We start from the raw sequence: 15,428 nt of genomic DNA, 5'->3' as shown, positions 1-15,428 counted from the left end.
GGGCATAGAATCATCTCACAGAGGAAAAGTCGTGGAATAATTTGTCAGGACTCCATCTAACTCCACTTCAGTGGTTGTCTATACTAGGCAATTGTCCGAGGGTTAAAGGGATTGTATAGTTTTGGTTGAGACCTAATTTCAGGTTCCTAACATTTTTCGGTGAGATAATGAGAAACCTCTTACGAAACATGAAAATGCATGTAATTCCATGAGGAATTCAACATTTATTTGATGAAAATTAATTTTGAAATGGCTGAGATATCCAAAACAGAGCGATTCATAATAAAGTGTGGGACTCACCTTTTATTACGATTGCTTCGTTTTACTCTGTGTTTGGATGTTTCAGTCATTCCAAACCCGATTTTCATCAAATAAACTTTGAATTCCTCTTAAAATGGTATGCTCTGTACTATTTCATAAGTGTTTTCTTGGTATTTCGCAAAAAGTTAAAAGCCCAATTCTCATCTCCACCAATACTGTACCATCCCTTTAACTGAAAAGGGAATGATAATAAAGGGAATAATAATGGTAATGATAATAACAATAATGATGATAATAATAATAATAATAATAATAATAATAATAATAATAATAATAATAGTAATAACACAATGATTTATTAGGCGCTTAATACAGAATACGGAGACGAGGTATGCTAATTTTATTGAGCATTGAGCATTATTGAGCTAGTGATCACTAGTGTCTCTGTTCATTGTTTCATACTGTTTCAAGCTTCTCCTAGGTTTCCATAAGTCCGTAAAATGATATGAATCACAGCCTGGTCGATAATGCACTATACTGCAGTCAGTGCAAGAGAGAAAAAAAACGAGCATCAACAGTCGAGGTGCATATAATATGTCATCTTTCTCCTTTATACATTTCGAAATCATAGCAAAACCAATGATGGAAACAGACCACTGAGGGAAAAAAAAATACATATGGATGACACTTCATGGGAAATTATGAAAATACGAGCTGCCAGTGTCACAAAGACATACACATAATCAGCAATCAGACATTATCTACGACAAATCATGTTTAAAGGATCAGTACAGACAATTTATGATAATAATGTCACATCATGTAGTACATAATTCGATAGTGCCATGTATACATTTGTAGAATTTATTGTGGTCCTTGAGCAGATGAACCAATACTCTGAAAAACCCAAAATATGATACACAGAACGAGGATGATGACATAGCAGGCTCACATATTACTGTAATGTAGCTATATCATTACATTACAATTACCACTTGGATATTAACAGGGATCACTTGTATAGAATTTACTCATGCTTTCTTCTTTTGTTTTGCTTCCTTGAGAACCAAATAATGCATTCTCATGTGAAGCTGTTATTTTATTATCCATGTTCCTTGTGATTTGTTATGATTTTGAAAACATTCTTTTATCTCATCCCCATCACTTAAAACTCTGTACCTTTATATTAATACCAATATGTAGATAGTTCAGATGCAAAAGTCTGTATAAAATCATCTGAAAAATAAAATGTCCTTTAAACATTGCAGTCTGAACGATTACGTAACATATAAATGGAAACAGTCATCCAAAGAACATGCCAGAAAAAATAGGTAAAGATAAGCAGATTCATAACGACACTACACGGTACAGAGACTGCCAAATGATATTCTTTGCTTCAACTCGCTCGATTATTACGGGTAAATCAAGATATACGTCTCTCTTTCTCTTCCCTCTCACACACCTCATCATCCTCTTTCCTCTCTATCTCTCTCTTTGTATGTATGTATGTATGTATGTATGTATGTATGTGTGTATGTATGTATGTGTGTATGTATCTGTGTATGTGTGTATGTATGTATGTATGTGTGTATTTATCTATCCATCTATTTTTCTATATATCCATCTATCTATCAATCTATCTATTTATCTATCCATCTATCACCTATCTATCTATCTGTCTATATATCTATCTATCTATCTATCTATCTATCTATCTATCTATCTATCTATCGCGGTTGCTCTACAGTCCTGTATGACAATGAGAGATCTATCTATTTATCTATTCATCTTTCTTTCTCTTTGTACCCTTTCTCGTGTCAGTATACATACCCCGTATTGATTCGACTTCAAAAGACAGTACTTGTGCTTGCATTGGGGAAGGACACTCCATCACTCGTGGCGGCGAACATATCTAATTGACCGTGATTGTCCTCTGAGAGAAAGAATGAAGGAAAGAAAATATTTCATTGTCCTCCCTCTCCCCCCCCCTCTCTCTCTCTCACTCACTCTCTCCCTCCCTCCCTCCCTCCCTCCCTCTCTTAAATACTCTCCCACCTTTTCCCCCTCTCTTTCCTTCTCTCGACAGATGCCAAAAGCCACATCTAAGATCAGCACCTACTGAGAAGTTTGCTTAGGGTACAATAATGTCATTTTCCTGTGGCAAAACATTGCCACTCTCAATTCTAGTCCTTTTTGTCTCAATCTTTTCTTTCTATTTGAGAGCAAATTACATTTTGCGCTATACATTTTTTTTTCTCTGATTATGGCTGCCATATGAATCACGTGTTACGCCATAATTGTCGCTTATTCATATAGTGGTCGGTAGTTCAATGTTCTGGCCTATAGTACGAACCCGCTGACTGTACTCTTGTGTTACTGTGCACGAAATGAAATCACACAGAAAAACAATCCTACAGTTGAAACATCAAGCAATAATAGTGTTCAGCGTCAACGAAATAATTGACTGTCAACTTGTGCACGTGCATTGTAATGCTTATAATGCTGCTTCTTTGGTAAACTTCATAAAAATCGTTTTCGTCAGTCAAGTATGTTGCCGTTCAGTTATCATTCACATCTAAGCCGTGAGCTAGAAAACTTTCCAACAGAAAATGGCCACTGATTTCACCGGGACATTACGTTTAGAATTGGGTTGAGCAAAAGAACAAGGAATATAAGGCTTCAAGTAATGGGGTGATCATGATTATCGTTTGATAAAGTTTCTGTAGCAATGCAGTGAAATGTTTTCATGTGTGGAAAAAAGATGTCAACTCTTCATCTCACTTAGATGTTGAAGTCTTTCAGACCTAACCTCCCGAAAATAATGAAAATGAATGGTACAAGTATTACTTAGCAGCCTAATTCATATCTCGCAATTGTTCCCTAAAGGAGTGATGCCATGTTTTTAGTGCCAGCGGTGGAATAAAGGAGACCACAAAAGCACACGGACATATAAAAAGACATTTACAAATGACAGACTTTCAGGGGCTGGGAATTCTCAGCTTATTGTGCAACATTGTGCCGTATTGACGTAACGTCATTATGGATTGCGTAGTTCGCCCAACCTTGGCTGATGGCGGTCGCTTTGTGTGGGCCGTCTTTGACTATAGAGTCAATAATATTCCTGGTGCTTTCCTTCCTAATTGTGTATATGACTGCTCAATGCCATACCGGTTATAGACGCAGTGTCATCTCTACCCCCCCCCCCCCCGCCTTCATCGCCCTTCTCCAGCACTAGACGTTGAGAATTCGCGTAGACACAAGCGCATCGCCAGTTAAAGCACAGATGAAATAGGTTTTGACTATCAGTCGCTGAATGGCGAAGAAAGAATGAAAGCAAATCATAAGGTACTGACAATCTTAGAGCTAAGTGCACTTTTGTGTCCTTTTTTCCCCCTGCTTCCTTTTGCAAAAACATATTACGGATCTTGCATGCATTCTGTTTGATACAGGTCAGCATTGACGAGTAGTGGAGAAAGCGTTTTTCCCTTGACCGTACTCCATTTTCGGTGCCATTGATGGTCGTGCCATTATCAGGGATAAGTGGAGGTGGGAGGGGGTGGTATCCAAAATAAGATATTGGTATTGCTCTTTTTGTTTTTTTTTAGAGGGAGATCCTTCCCATTAGTGTATACTGTATTTGTTCGAGCCTGGAATGTATGCCGAATTCTTTCGATTATGTCATGTCGTACGTGGGTCGTGCATCGGTTGTCCTTGTTAGTTAATGTGTTGTTGTTGTTGTTGTCCTGCATGTATTTTTAGTAACACGAGAATTCATCCCGAGGATTTGGTTCTGATTTGCACAACAGAACAGTTTGCTGTTTTCACTGACATCATCGGTTGCAGGGATATACTTTAGTTCATTTTATCATCAACGAAGAAAAATATTCTTCAGCAAATGCGAAACACGCATTATATCCAATCAAGTGGTAAATGAGTTGATAACAATGAAGGAATGTAGTCATCCAGTTTGGATGATTTTCATTACTTTTCTGACATGACAGCAACGCCTGGACGCAATTGAAACATCGTTATTTTGACAAAAGTAAGCAAAGAATGCTACCAAACGGGGAAAATAAAGCATTACTACACCTCATAAGTATACTTGTTAAGCACTTGACAGCGAAAAGAGCATGTTTACTCATTTTTCTTCTTTTTAATTTCTCAATCTCATTCTTCTCTCTAATTGTTCTCATTATCTTAGATACTCATACAATTCTGGTCTTAGAAGCACACAAAATACAGTGAAATAGAAGAAATTCCCCATTCAAACCATTTTATTTTCCATTTCTATTCTAACTTTTGTCTGGTGGCATTTTTCCATCATCTGTTTTTCTTCTTTCTCGCCAAACAACGAATGAAACGAAAGTGCGGATATACGAAGAGATACAAATCGATTTTAAGGGATGGTCAATAGAATATAAAATTGATCATTACCATTCTATTTTGTGACATCGATATAATCATATCAGTATTAAGTGTAGTATTCGTGTACTCGATCATGCCATGTGTGTTTGAGTATGTGTTTTTAGACGGCGTGTAGGCGTATTTTGAGTTGAGAATCTTTAGCACAATGTAAAAATAAACTCGCTTGGGAAGTGCCAATAGTACAAGATACCTGAAAAAATAAAGAAGAAATGTGTGCATGAGGTAATGTATGGGTTGGTATTGGACTAGAACTTATTGACGATTATGTTGAACCGAGATCTTTCCTATTGGTACTCTGGAAGCAGCGGTGCAAGTAATTGAAACGAATAAAGACCTGATAAAATGAATTTTCCATTTCGATATTAAACTAACTTGGTGGGCTTTCAGACTTATTGACAGCGTTAACGGTGCAGTGAAGCCTGTTCGTACAGCAAGTCGATCGAGAATCAGCAATAGTAAAGGGCTTTGAACTAGAATATCTCCAATCAAAATAGACCCCCCCCCCCAAAAAAAAAATACAAACAAAAAAACAAACAAACAAACAAAACCGTACCTAGATATTGATCGTAAATTTATATTGCGCTGTTGGCGCCATGGTACACACACACACGCGCGCGCGCACGCACACATACGCACATACACACACACACACACACACACACACACACACACACACACACAAATATAATAAAATCATCCACGTGATTACAAAAATACATCACTTGATTAAAAGAGCGTTTATGCGTCTCTCCCAACTATGAATATTACACACACAGATGAAAGAAAAGGGCATAATGCCTCGTGCTTCTTTTCCCCTACATTACAAACTAAGAGAACCGTTGAAAGCGCTGTTCCACTGCATTTTCAAGTCGCCCGCCATAGATAAAGTGAAATCAGATGAATTGAATAATACAAATGTCCTCAGTATCAGACATCACAATAAGCAAATTTTGGAATTTTGTAAAGTTTCCCACATTTGTCACCGAAATTTTATATAGGTCGCTACCGTTTGGTCAATTTTGACACACACCTCAACCATTCTGGCTTTCGTTGTCAGAGTCAATTGGACTACGGTGTGGAGTTTTGCTCTTGAAAGAGATTTTCATTTTTCGATGGTTTGTGCATGATTATTCGCACAAATCGAACTTACCCTTAGGCATTAATTTTGTTGTTAAGAAAGGTTGTCTTAACACACCGATGTTACACTGGACGCCCTTCCCTTCCCACTAACATTCACCATTCCACCCACCCCCCCCCCCCCCCTTTGCATAAATACACCTGCAGTTTAATACACATTACACAGTCAAGACGCACAATATACTTGATTATTGACGCAACACTGTCTGGTAAAGAAGAATATGTAGCACATCGCTCGTCAACGAGTGGTCGGGAACAGAGCGATGGACGTCGGGCGGAAATCATGTTATTACCATTTCCGTCGTTAATTACAAGTCGCATCTCTATGGAGATTCGCTACCGTAGGCTTTTATGAAGGATTTCTCCAGAAGGCCAAAGGGCACTGCATTGATCCTCTCTGTCATTGAGGAGTTTTATTTCTATATAGAGTATGCCCTACATGCAAATTTTTCGATTAGGGTGATATCATGCAGCACAGATTCTAAGGATAAAATTGCCATCTTGCAAATTGTGTATGTTTTTCATCTCTGCAAAATGCTGGAAATAGGGCGGATGTATTGAACACTCTGCTCGAGTCTCTATGTTTGGGGATTTCGTCGCACAGCATTGAGTAAATCACCATACTACTCCTAGGCGTAGGTGTATACCGTGCGGATAGAGAAAATGCATGCTTTATAAAAATCATATTAATGGATTTACTGAGAATAACATCAAGTGAAACGATGCCTATGATGTTAATGTGTTGGTTTTCTGTGTCTTCCTCCCTGTCCCTTTTTTTGTTGTTGTTATCATTCCTACTGTTTGATTTTCTACCATAATGGATTTCCCGATTAGTGCTCTTCCTTTAAGACAGAAGTATTTAAGATATGTTTGTATTTAAATTTGTACAACTTCCTCGCCATGATCAAATCCATTGACTAATGTAACACGACAACCCAGTGGTCCTTTGCAAACAGATTAAAGAATCTCTTATTTGAAACTGGCAAACATTAAAAAATTTACTGAAATCGAAGTGCTCTTCATGACTTCCCGCTGCTGCTAAGAACTCGTTAACACCACCACCACCAAGACGACGACGACGACAACAACAACAACGACAACAACAACAACAACAACAACAACAACAACAACAACAACAACAACAACAACAACAGCAACAACAACAACAACAACAACAACAACAACAACAACCAACCAACCAACCAACCAACCAACCAACCAACCAACCAACCAACCAAGCAAACGACAACAATCAACCGTTGTACTTCATGTACCACCCCCGGGAATTAAGAACGTTGGTATATCGGGTTTTTTTTTTTTAAGTTTGGTATGCGTATGATCGCTCATTATCAACTTGTTCCATGAAAAAAAAATAAAACAACAATTAAATAGTGAGCAGTTCAAAACCAGTAACTATGGCTACGCAAATATAGCGATCTCCAAAATGACGCCCCCATGCTAGAGACGGAGATTCTGCATTCATGCCAAGATCAGTGTAATGAACGTTTGCTTTCTCCCCATCCCTTCCCGTTTTATAACCATCCATACCATTATTCATCTTGAGGTAACAATCTCAAGAAAAATAAAAACCACCCCTTTTTTTCATGGTCAAATCACTCAATTCCCAGACTTTCTTTCGCTAACTCGTTCAGGCCCACAACGCTATAGCATTAGCTCTGATGATGAGTTGATGAGACTTGCAAGTTTTATTTTCCCGGTGTGGTTTTAAAGGAGTCGGATCCGATCTTCCACTCCATGTACTTTAATGAAATGCTGTCGTTCTCTTTTTCTTTTCGTGATTCTTTTTTTTTTTTAATTTCCTGTATTTCCTACCTCAGTGATTACGTTGCCGAGGATCTGATTTACCGAGATAACTGATCCCCATTTACTTGAATCAAACGTTGTGGCAATAACTTCATAAATAAACACGTCTCTCCAGCCCCCCCTTTTTTTTGCGAAAAGTATTCTTAACTATTCTAAAGTTTGATTCTTGATTTCCACGCAGCTGCGGGCCAGACGAGCGCTAAGATATTCATCCCGAAGTGAGGTTATTTCTTCGAAAGAAATACAGTGTATTCAACCATTTAATCATCTACGATTATGAATTCTCCAGATATTCACATTTTGAGCTGGCAAGGGAAAAGAGGAGGTGCACGCAAATGACAATGTGACCTGTTGGTCAACTATAGATACAATAAAACTATACTGCGTGGCGATTGAGGGTACAAAAAAAAAGAAGAACAAGAAGAGAGTCTTTAATTTGATTACGCCTTTTGGCAAATTTCACTGTACCATACCGAACAGATATTAAAGGGCCGGTGTAAGCTACAATGTATTTGATTTCTAGAATTATTCCATGTTGTGTATATGGTTCTTTTTGCCGTGTTTTCCAACACGACTTTAAATCATTATTAAAGGTAGGGAATCCCATTTGCATACCTTAAATGAAGAGTTGTATAAATACAGTGGTATGTTGAAGAGAGTATCATTTTAGAAACTCCCATAAAGTATTGAAAGTGGAAGGTAACATTTAGTACACTTTTAATGACCGCTAGATTTTGAATTGAATTTTTTTCGGGGCTCACCGTAAATTCCAGTACATTACTAGGCTACCTTTGCAGACCCATGCACTGCATATGTGTCCATCATGTATATTTTGTGAAGAAAGTTCTTCAAAACTTACAAACATTTCTATATACATTCTTGCCACACACTCTATATGTTATTACATCAGCTCTTATATTATTAGATTTGTGTTTATAGATAAAAAAATACAGAAGACTGCAACAAAAAGGCTTAAGTGTGGCTGACACACAGAACTACTGAGTAGTTGAGTTTTGTGCATTATTCAAATTGTAGATAACTGTTGACTTCCGAATTTCTCAGCAGTGGCCTAAACAAGTCCCCCGAGGTTCATATTTAATGTTTTGCTGCATTTTGGGAGGTCTGTAAAAGGGAACCCCTACCTTTAAGGTGACGGGTTGTCTGTGGCAGCCGTTTCTCCTTTCGGCAAACTTGGAGAATCTGCTCTGATTTTAAGACAATAGTCCTTAGAATTCATGTGACCTTCCATTGCTCACGTAAAAGCGGGGATTTATGGATTAAGACGCATACGAAGATGGGCAGAAATCCAGCAAATAAGATATAGATGAGACATGATTGGACATGATGGAGATAGAATGAATAGTTAATGTCTGGGTAGTATGTGTTTACTAGTGTTTATTTCATTTTATTTTCATTTCCGATAAAAGTATACAATACAAATGACATTTACATAAATAAGAAAATTAGCACAATGTGACTTTTGCTTGTCCAAATGATATCAATGCAGATCATTTTTTTTCTTACAACAAGACAAAACATGCATGTAGTTTAAAGAAATACATGGGCAAACTGTAACTGAATCGTATCAAGGAAAAGATGTCGGAAATGGACGAAACTGCTAAAAAGCCTAGCTTGTAGAATACAGTCCCCTCGTGAGTAGAAGATAGTAGTAATAGTCAAACGAAACAATGAGACGTATTGCAAGAGAAACAGAGGGAACATAAAACAAATCATACACACAAACACACACACAAACAGAAACAAAGCAGCTCTCTTACATAATACTCGTTGAAAGAATAAACAGGAGGTCAAAGAACAGAAAAGGAACAGGGAGAGGAGGACACGGATATGCAAAGGTACCGATGGATGCCAATACTTCATGAATGTGCTTGATTCGACGCGTTATTCTATTTTTGTTTTTGGATGTATTCGTTTGTGTATTACGGAAGGAGGGCAAGAAATATAGAGAAAGGGAGGGGAGCTTGCTGTGTAGTATATGAGGTATATAGTGATATTCTATGCGCATGGACTCGACTTCAATTAAACAGCGATGGCTATCTTGAAACGTAGAAACGATTAGTAATGGAAATTGGAGGAGGATGCTTAGAGACAGGAGATTCAGCCAGACAAAGTAACGCACAGACAATAACAAAGGGACAGAATGGGAGAGATACATAGATAGATAGATAGATAGATAGATAGATAAATAGATAGATAGATATATAGATAGATTGATAGATAGATACATACATACATACATACATACATAGATGGATATATATTTATATATATATATATATAGATAGATAGATAGATGGAAAGATAGATAGATAGATGGATAGATAGATAGGTGTAATAGATAGATAAATAGAAAGATGGATAGACAGATAGATAGATGGATAGATGGATGGATGGATGGATAGGTAGAGAGGGAGGACGGAAATCGTGGGTGAAGTGAATGATGAAAAGGAACGAGGTTGCCGTAGGTAGAATAATACGAGGGTACAATCTATGAAAATAACTACACAGCTAGAAAAAAATAATAATGCGATTAGAAAACACCACCACCGTTGTTCTCAACTGATTATCCCGATTGCCTTGTTTATTGTGCCTGTTGTATAACTGGTCGAAATTAGACTCTCTCCGCGATGATTATAAATAGCGGTTTTTCGCCCAAGCCACCGTGTCGACCTGTGTAATATTTCTCCCCGAGGAAAAGCTTCCGCGCGCCAAAATTGATTATCCTCGCAGCCCACGAATATGACGCCCATAGTAGACAGTCATTATGAAACTTCCAACGATATTGCCGAGACGCAATATGACCTCCATTCTGTAGACGACTATATCCCGTTTCTGTATGTTGTTTTGTTTTGTTTTGTGCTTTTTTTTTCTCTCTCTCTCACTGCTTGAGCGAGGAAGAGCGGAGAAGAAAAAGACAATGGCCCCCCAAAAAAGACAACAACAACCACAACCGTGCATAATTTGTCGGTGTCAGTGATAATGTGCATCAAATTTACTGCGCGCATATTACGAATCCTGTCGATTTTCCAACTTGCAATACAGCTTCCTGAAATGCCTATGCAAATTACAAGTTTAACAGGAGTGTTGTGTTCTCCTTATCTTTCGCCTTTGTAAAAACTATTACCTACACAGCTTAAAACGTTCTCCACAATCACGTAAAGAAAAATATTATCATCGCACGATCATTTTCAGTCTTTCCCTTTTGGTCATACTCACGGTATTGAAATGTAAATGCATATAAACAAAATGATATACCATGCACTGAGAGCCTCTAGTTGATATTTTTCATATCCCGGTGACAGGAATAACAGTACTTTCTGAGGGCATGGCCCCGAAGGAAATAGTGCTCGTCCTGTCACAGAGGAATCCATAGTTTTGCTGGAGGTTCGAGATAATGTGTGATATATTTGTTATGATTTCTATGTCCTTAAACAAATATTTGACCCCCCCCCCCAAAAAAAAAAACACTCCTAAACAAACAAACAAACAAACATGTTTTTACTTACAATGGCAATCTAGCTTGGTTGATTGTTTACATGCATATGATTATAAAATTGCCGCACATAGTACGATCAGTGTACGTACGATCAGTGTACCGCGCGCAGTGGACGTGATTAGTGGTATATGAGGCCGATACCGATAGCACTTTACACACGCTATCGATGACTTTACCATGAATATGACGTCATATTTCATCGTATAGTGCACTATACAATGGATATGACGTCATAGTATGGCACATTTTACTCAACTGAAATTTTGTTTTCAACATCGCAATGCTATATTTCGTCACATGACGCTATGAAGACCAATCAGCGGACAGGATTTCATTGACGAAGGATTACATTATATCGTAATTACGTTAGTTCCTTACTTGTATTTGCGATGTCGCTGTTTTGCTATATTAGCGAAAGCAGTAACTATCTCTTAGAATGAGCTGGTTCTTTTCTACTTTGCATTTATGTTAACCACTTTTGTTCGCCGTTGAAATTCATTGCATTCTATTGGTTATGTGCCCAGAAGCAAAAATCACGAAAAATTATATTCAAACAAATCCACACATATCATACGAATTACAATGAAGGCTCAGCTGTCTCGACTCTTGTTCAGTTTGTCTGTTTGTTTGCTTTATTTTTCTACGCATCCTCACTGCTGTTTGTATCTGCTGTCATAACTGCCTCCATCTCTCACCTTTCTCTTTATCTCTCTCTCTCTAAAAAAAAACCCACAATAACATCATGTCATTCATCTTTGAGTGCGGTCCCCCCCCAAAAAAAAAAATAGAAAAGAAACAACCCAAGGCTTGAGAGAGAGAGAAAAAAAGAGAAAGAATTATGAACGAGAGAGAATATCTCTCTCTCTCTCTCTCTCTCTCTCTCTCTCTCTCTATATATATATATATATATATATATATATATATATATATATATGTATAAACATGTTGCGAATTCACGTATTGGCTCCAATATAACGAAGGATCAAGAAATAAACCAGTAATGCATTATTTTGCCAATAAAGAATGAGTTTATTGTACTCAAATTTTTGGTGGCCTCCACCTTCTTCAGGAGTCTCGATGGGGAAACTCCTGAAGAAGGTGGAGGCCACCGAAAATTTGAGTACAATAAACTCATTCTTTATTGGCAAAATAATGCATTACTAGTTTATTTCTTGATTCTTCGTTATATATATGTATATATATATATATATATTATATATACATATACATAATCCCTATTATTATATATATCATATAAACAGACAGACAGACAGAGAGAGTGAGAGAGAAAGAAAGATAGAGAGGGAGATGGATTCTGAAAGAACTTGTAAGTAGCTGTTCGTTGGTCCTACAGTCGATTAGTTGAGGAGAGTATAAATGACGTTATGATGGCAATGTTTCCGAGTCGGACGCATTAAAAATCGCTTGTCTAGGCACTCAGCGCATCCGTTTGACATTTCTGTGCCTAATTCTCCACAGGCGCGCCTGTCAAAAGCGATAACGCGTCACACGGCCGGCATCAAATATGAATGCAATTCATCAAAATATAAAACTTCAATATTATTGGTGCTGTCTGCCTCCCCATACCTCAAGAGAGTTTTTTTTTCTTTCGTTTTTTTTTTCTTTCATGCTGTTATTTCGCAAGGGAAGCCAAGTCATGCGTACACATCACTTATGTTGTGCTCGCGGTCCGTGAAGGAGCAGGCATAAAATAAGTCCCTTGCCATTACGCGACCACGTCAAGCGTGCCTTGATAGCCGGTCGCATAAGGAAGACAAGGCAGGGAGCGGGGCCGTGCTCATTCGTCCCGCCGTCATTCTACCATTCTTAATTACCCGACACGCTCCATTGCCATTGTGTATCATCAAACGAACCTTCGCCTTGCAACCTGCAGGGTGACGCGAATGTCTTACGGTCGTTACATCTCTCCTCGTGAGGTAGACAACTCATTCCACGGGGAGCTTGTTTCCTTGAAAGTGTTTCAACTTCACACAATCCCACCATTCTAAACAAGAAGAATTTCTCGTGAATCAAATAATGATTGCAAAAGCCAACGGGTCCAATGAGTTCAATGTCACCTCCCCCCCCCCCCCACCCGAGCTGTTTGTGCGCTATTTGATTTATTTTTTCTTATAACAAATACAATTTAATGGATTAGAGCAAAATCACGCGAGAACATCTTTGATGTTTGTATGGCAGGAAAGTTCCCGGCAAAATACCCGGTATTTTGGCTGCCGAGAACAACAATTTATATAAAAACATACGGCGCTGGGGGAAAGGCAATTGTCGCATTGTCTCATTCGTCGTGTACGCACTGCATTTCCTTTCAGCAATACATTGAAGAAATTTGTATAAATCTCACATCCAATTCATTTTTCAGGATATGCTTTATTTTCTCTTGACATGATATGTCAAGTTTCACTTAAACTAGTGACATATCGGAGGTCACCCACAAATGCCTGCCGTGTATCGAACCCTGTTAGTGATAGCCGTCGTAGAGGGCGTTCCCTGCTTTTCCTGGTCGTGGACGCCTTCCAATGATTTCGATTCTTCATTTTTGCTTGACGTTTGCCCCCCCCCCCTCAAAAAAAAAAATTACAGAAAAAAAGAATGTTTAAAAAAAGAGAGAAATGTTTCGAAAAATTGCGATCCACCCTAAATACACGCTCACGCCAGAATTGAGCACTCTGGACACGGTAGGTTGAATGAACCACGTCCGTCCTTAGATAGAGATTCCGGGTGACGCTGATGTACCAAGCGCAAATTGAACATGGCATGTTCAGCAAGTACATGTAGCAGCTCCTTTTCTTTCAGTCATTGTGTCTCACCATTCCGGGAAGGGGGGGGGGGGAGGGTAAAGTGACGATTCCACATGCTTTTCCATCACCAATTGACGATAAGGATTATCTACAGAAGTCACCTTGAACAGATCAAAAGGTTAATTCACCCAAGTTTGATTTTGCGATCTTAAATCCGATGTTGTTGTCTGCACTAGGAATAGTCACCTATAGGGGACAAATCAACCGGTAAAATTTTCCTGGAAAATATCTTAGTGTTTACGATACGCATTCTGAGTTTAGAATATGTAAAGTGTGAAAGAAATGCAAGACAGAAGATCATTAGAATCCTGCCATTTCTGAGAGCTGATAATCATCAACATAACAACAACAGCAGCAACTGCAAAAACACGATGAAATTCAGCTCTAGATTTCGGCGCAGTGGAGGATTATTCATGATGACGACTGTGTGATCGCCTAACCATTTTACGCAGTACCTTTTAACCCTCCCGCCTCGTATCCCCCTCCCTCCCCCGCCGCTGGCCATGTCAATGATTATTCAAAGAATTAAAGATCTAAATCTTCGGCGACTTCGCTGGGTATACCTGTTGCAAAACAACCTGATCGAAAGAGTTCATCGTACCCGCTCATAGTCCCTTGTATTGAGAATGGTGTTCGATTACCTTGTGTCTTTGGTGAATGTTTGTCTGTAGCAAACATCAGCTCTCCCCGTTACGCGCTATCCCGCCGGTGATACATCTGGGGTAACCCAATAAAGATTGTAAAAATATGCCAGATTCGGTCTCTAACTTATGCTGATTGTCCGTATTGATTGAATTCAGCTTAAATAGAAACGGTAAGAACCCCAAAGGAATAGAGTTAACCATGGTCATGAATCTTCCCGCCCCCCCCCCCCACCGTAGATGTTTATATTTCACGCGTAAAGTTTTATTTCATTGTCTGCATGGTCTGTGCAGAGTACTTGATTACGAAAGGACCACAGCTTAGTATCACACGTATGCACGTGTGACGTATACATGTGCACTCAATTTCACCGTGATTATATCCATGATGACTATTTTTGTCGAGGAAAAAAAAATGTATAAACAAACAAACAAGCCAACCCAGGGAGCTGTTTACTTCCCGCCGAACACTTAAATGTCAGGTTGAATTTCGAAGAGGAGCAAACTTATCACAATTTGATTGCATAGCCAGCATTTTACATTATCTCAGATGATAGAAGCGAAAAAAACAAGTGAATATCGACGACAAGTCTCAAAGACAGATGTTATCGGTGCTGAGTTTGTCTCCGCCTCTAAAAGAGCCTCCGAGTTGGTCGAACTTTGCATCTGATGTGTTAAAAACAAACAATTTGGTAGTTTAACGGACGCAGAGACAGACAAACGCAGAGTCAAAAAGGAAAAGGGAGAGGAGTCGAAGAAGAATCGGAAGAAGGAGGAGAAGGAGGAAGAGGAAGAGTAGAAGAG

The 15,428-nt window shown here is 38.6% G+C and overlaps 1 protein-coding gene across 1 annotated transcript in view; it reads left to right on the top strand.

Annotated features, from left to right (window-relative positions):
• The window catches only part of LOC139725455 (uncharacterized), a 46,316-nt gene extending 30,893 nt beyond the window's left edge, over positions 1–15,423 (top strand). The window contains exon 3 of the mRNA XM_071636530.1: positions 15,321–15,423. Coding sequence (XP_071492631.1) covers positions 15,321–15,423 — 103 coding nt within the window. The remainder of the gene's footprint in view (positions 1–15,320) is intronic.
• The last annotated feature ends 5 nt before the right edge of the window (positions 15,424–15,428 follow it).

This window comes from Diadema antillarum, unplaced genomic scaffold (genome assembly GCF_040938485.1).
Source record: "Diadema antillarum isolate AM-2024a unplaced genomic scaffold, OU_Dant_1.0 seq00000041_RagTag, whole genome shotgun sequence".
NCBI classification, from domain to species: Eukaryota; Metazoa; Echinodermata; class Echinoidea; order Diadematoida; family Diadematidae; genus Diadema; species Diadema antillarum.
This window is presented reverse-complemented; position numbering and strand designations above follow the sequence as displayed.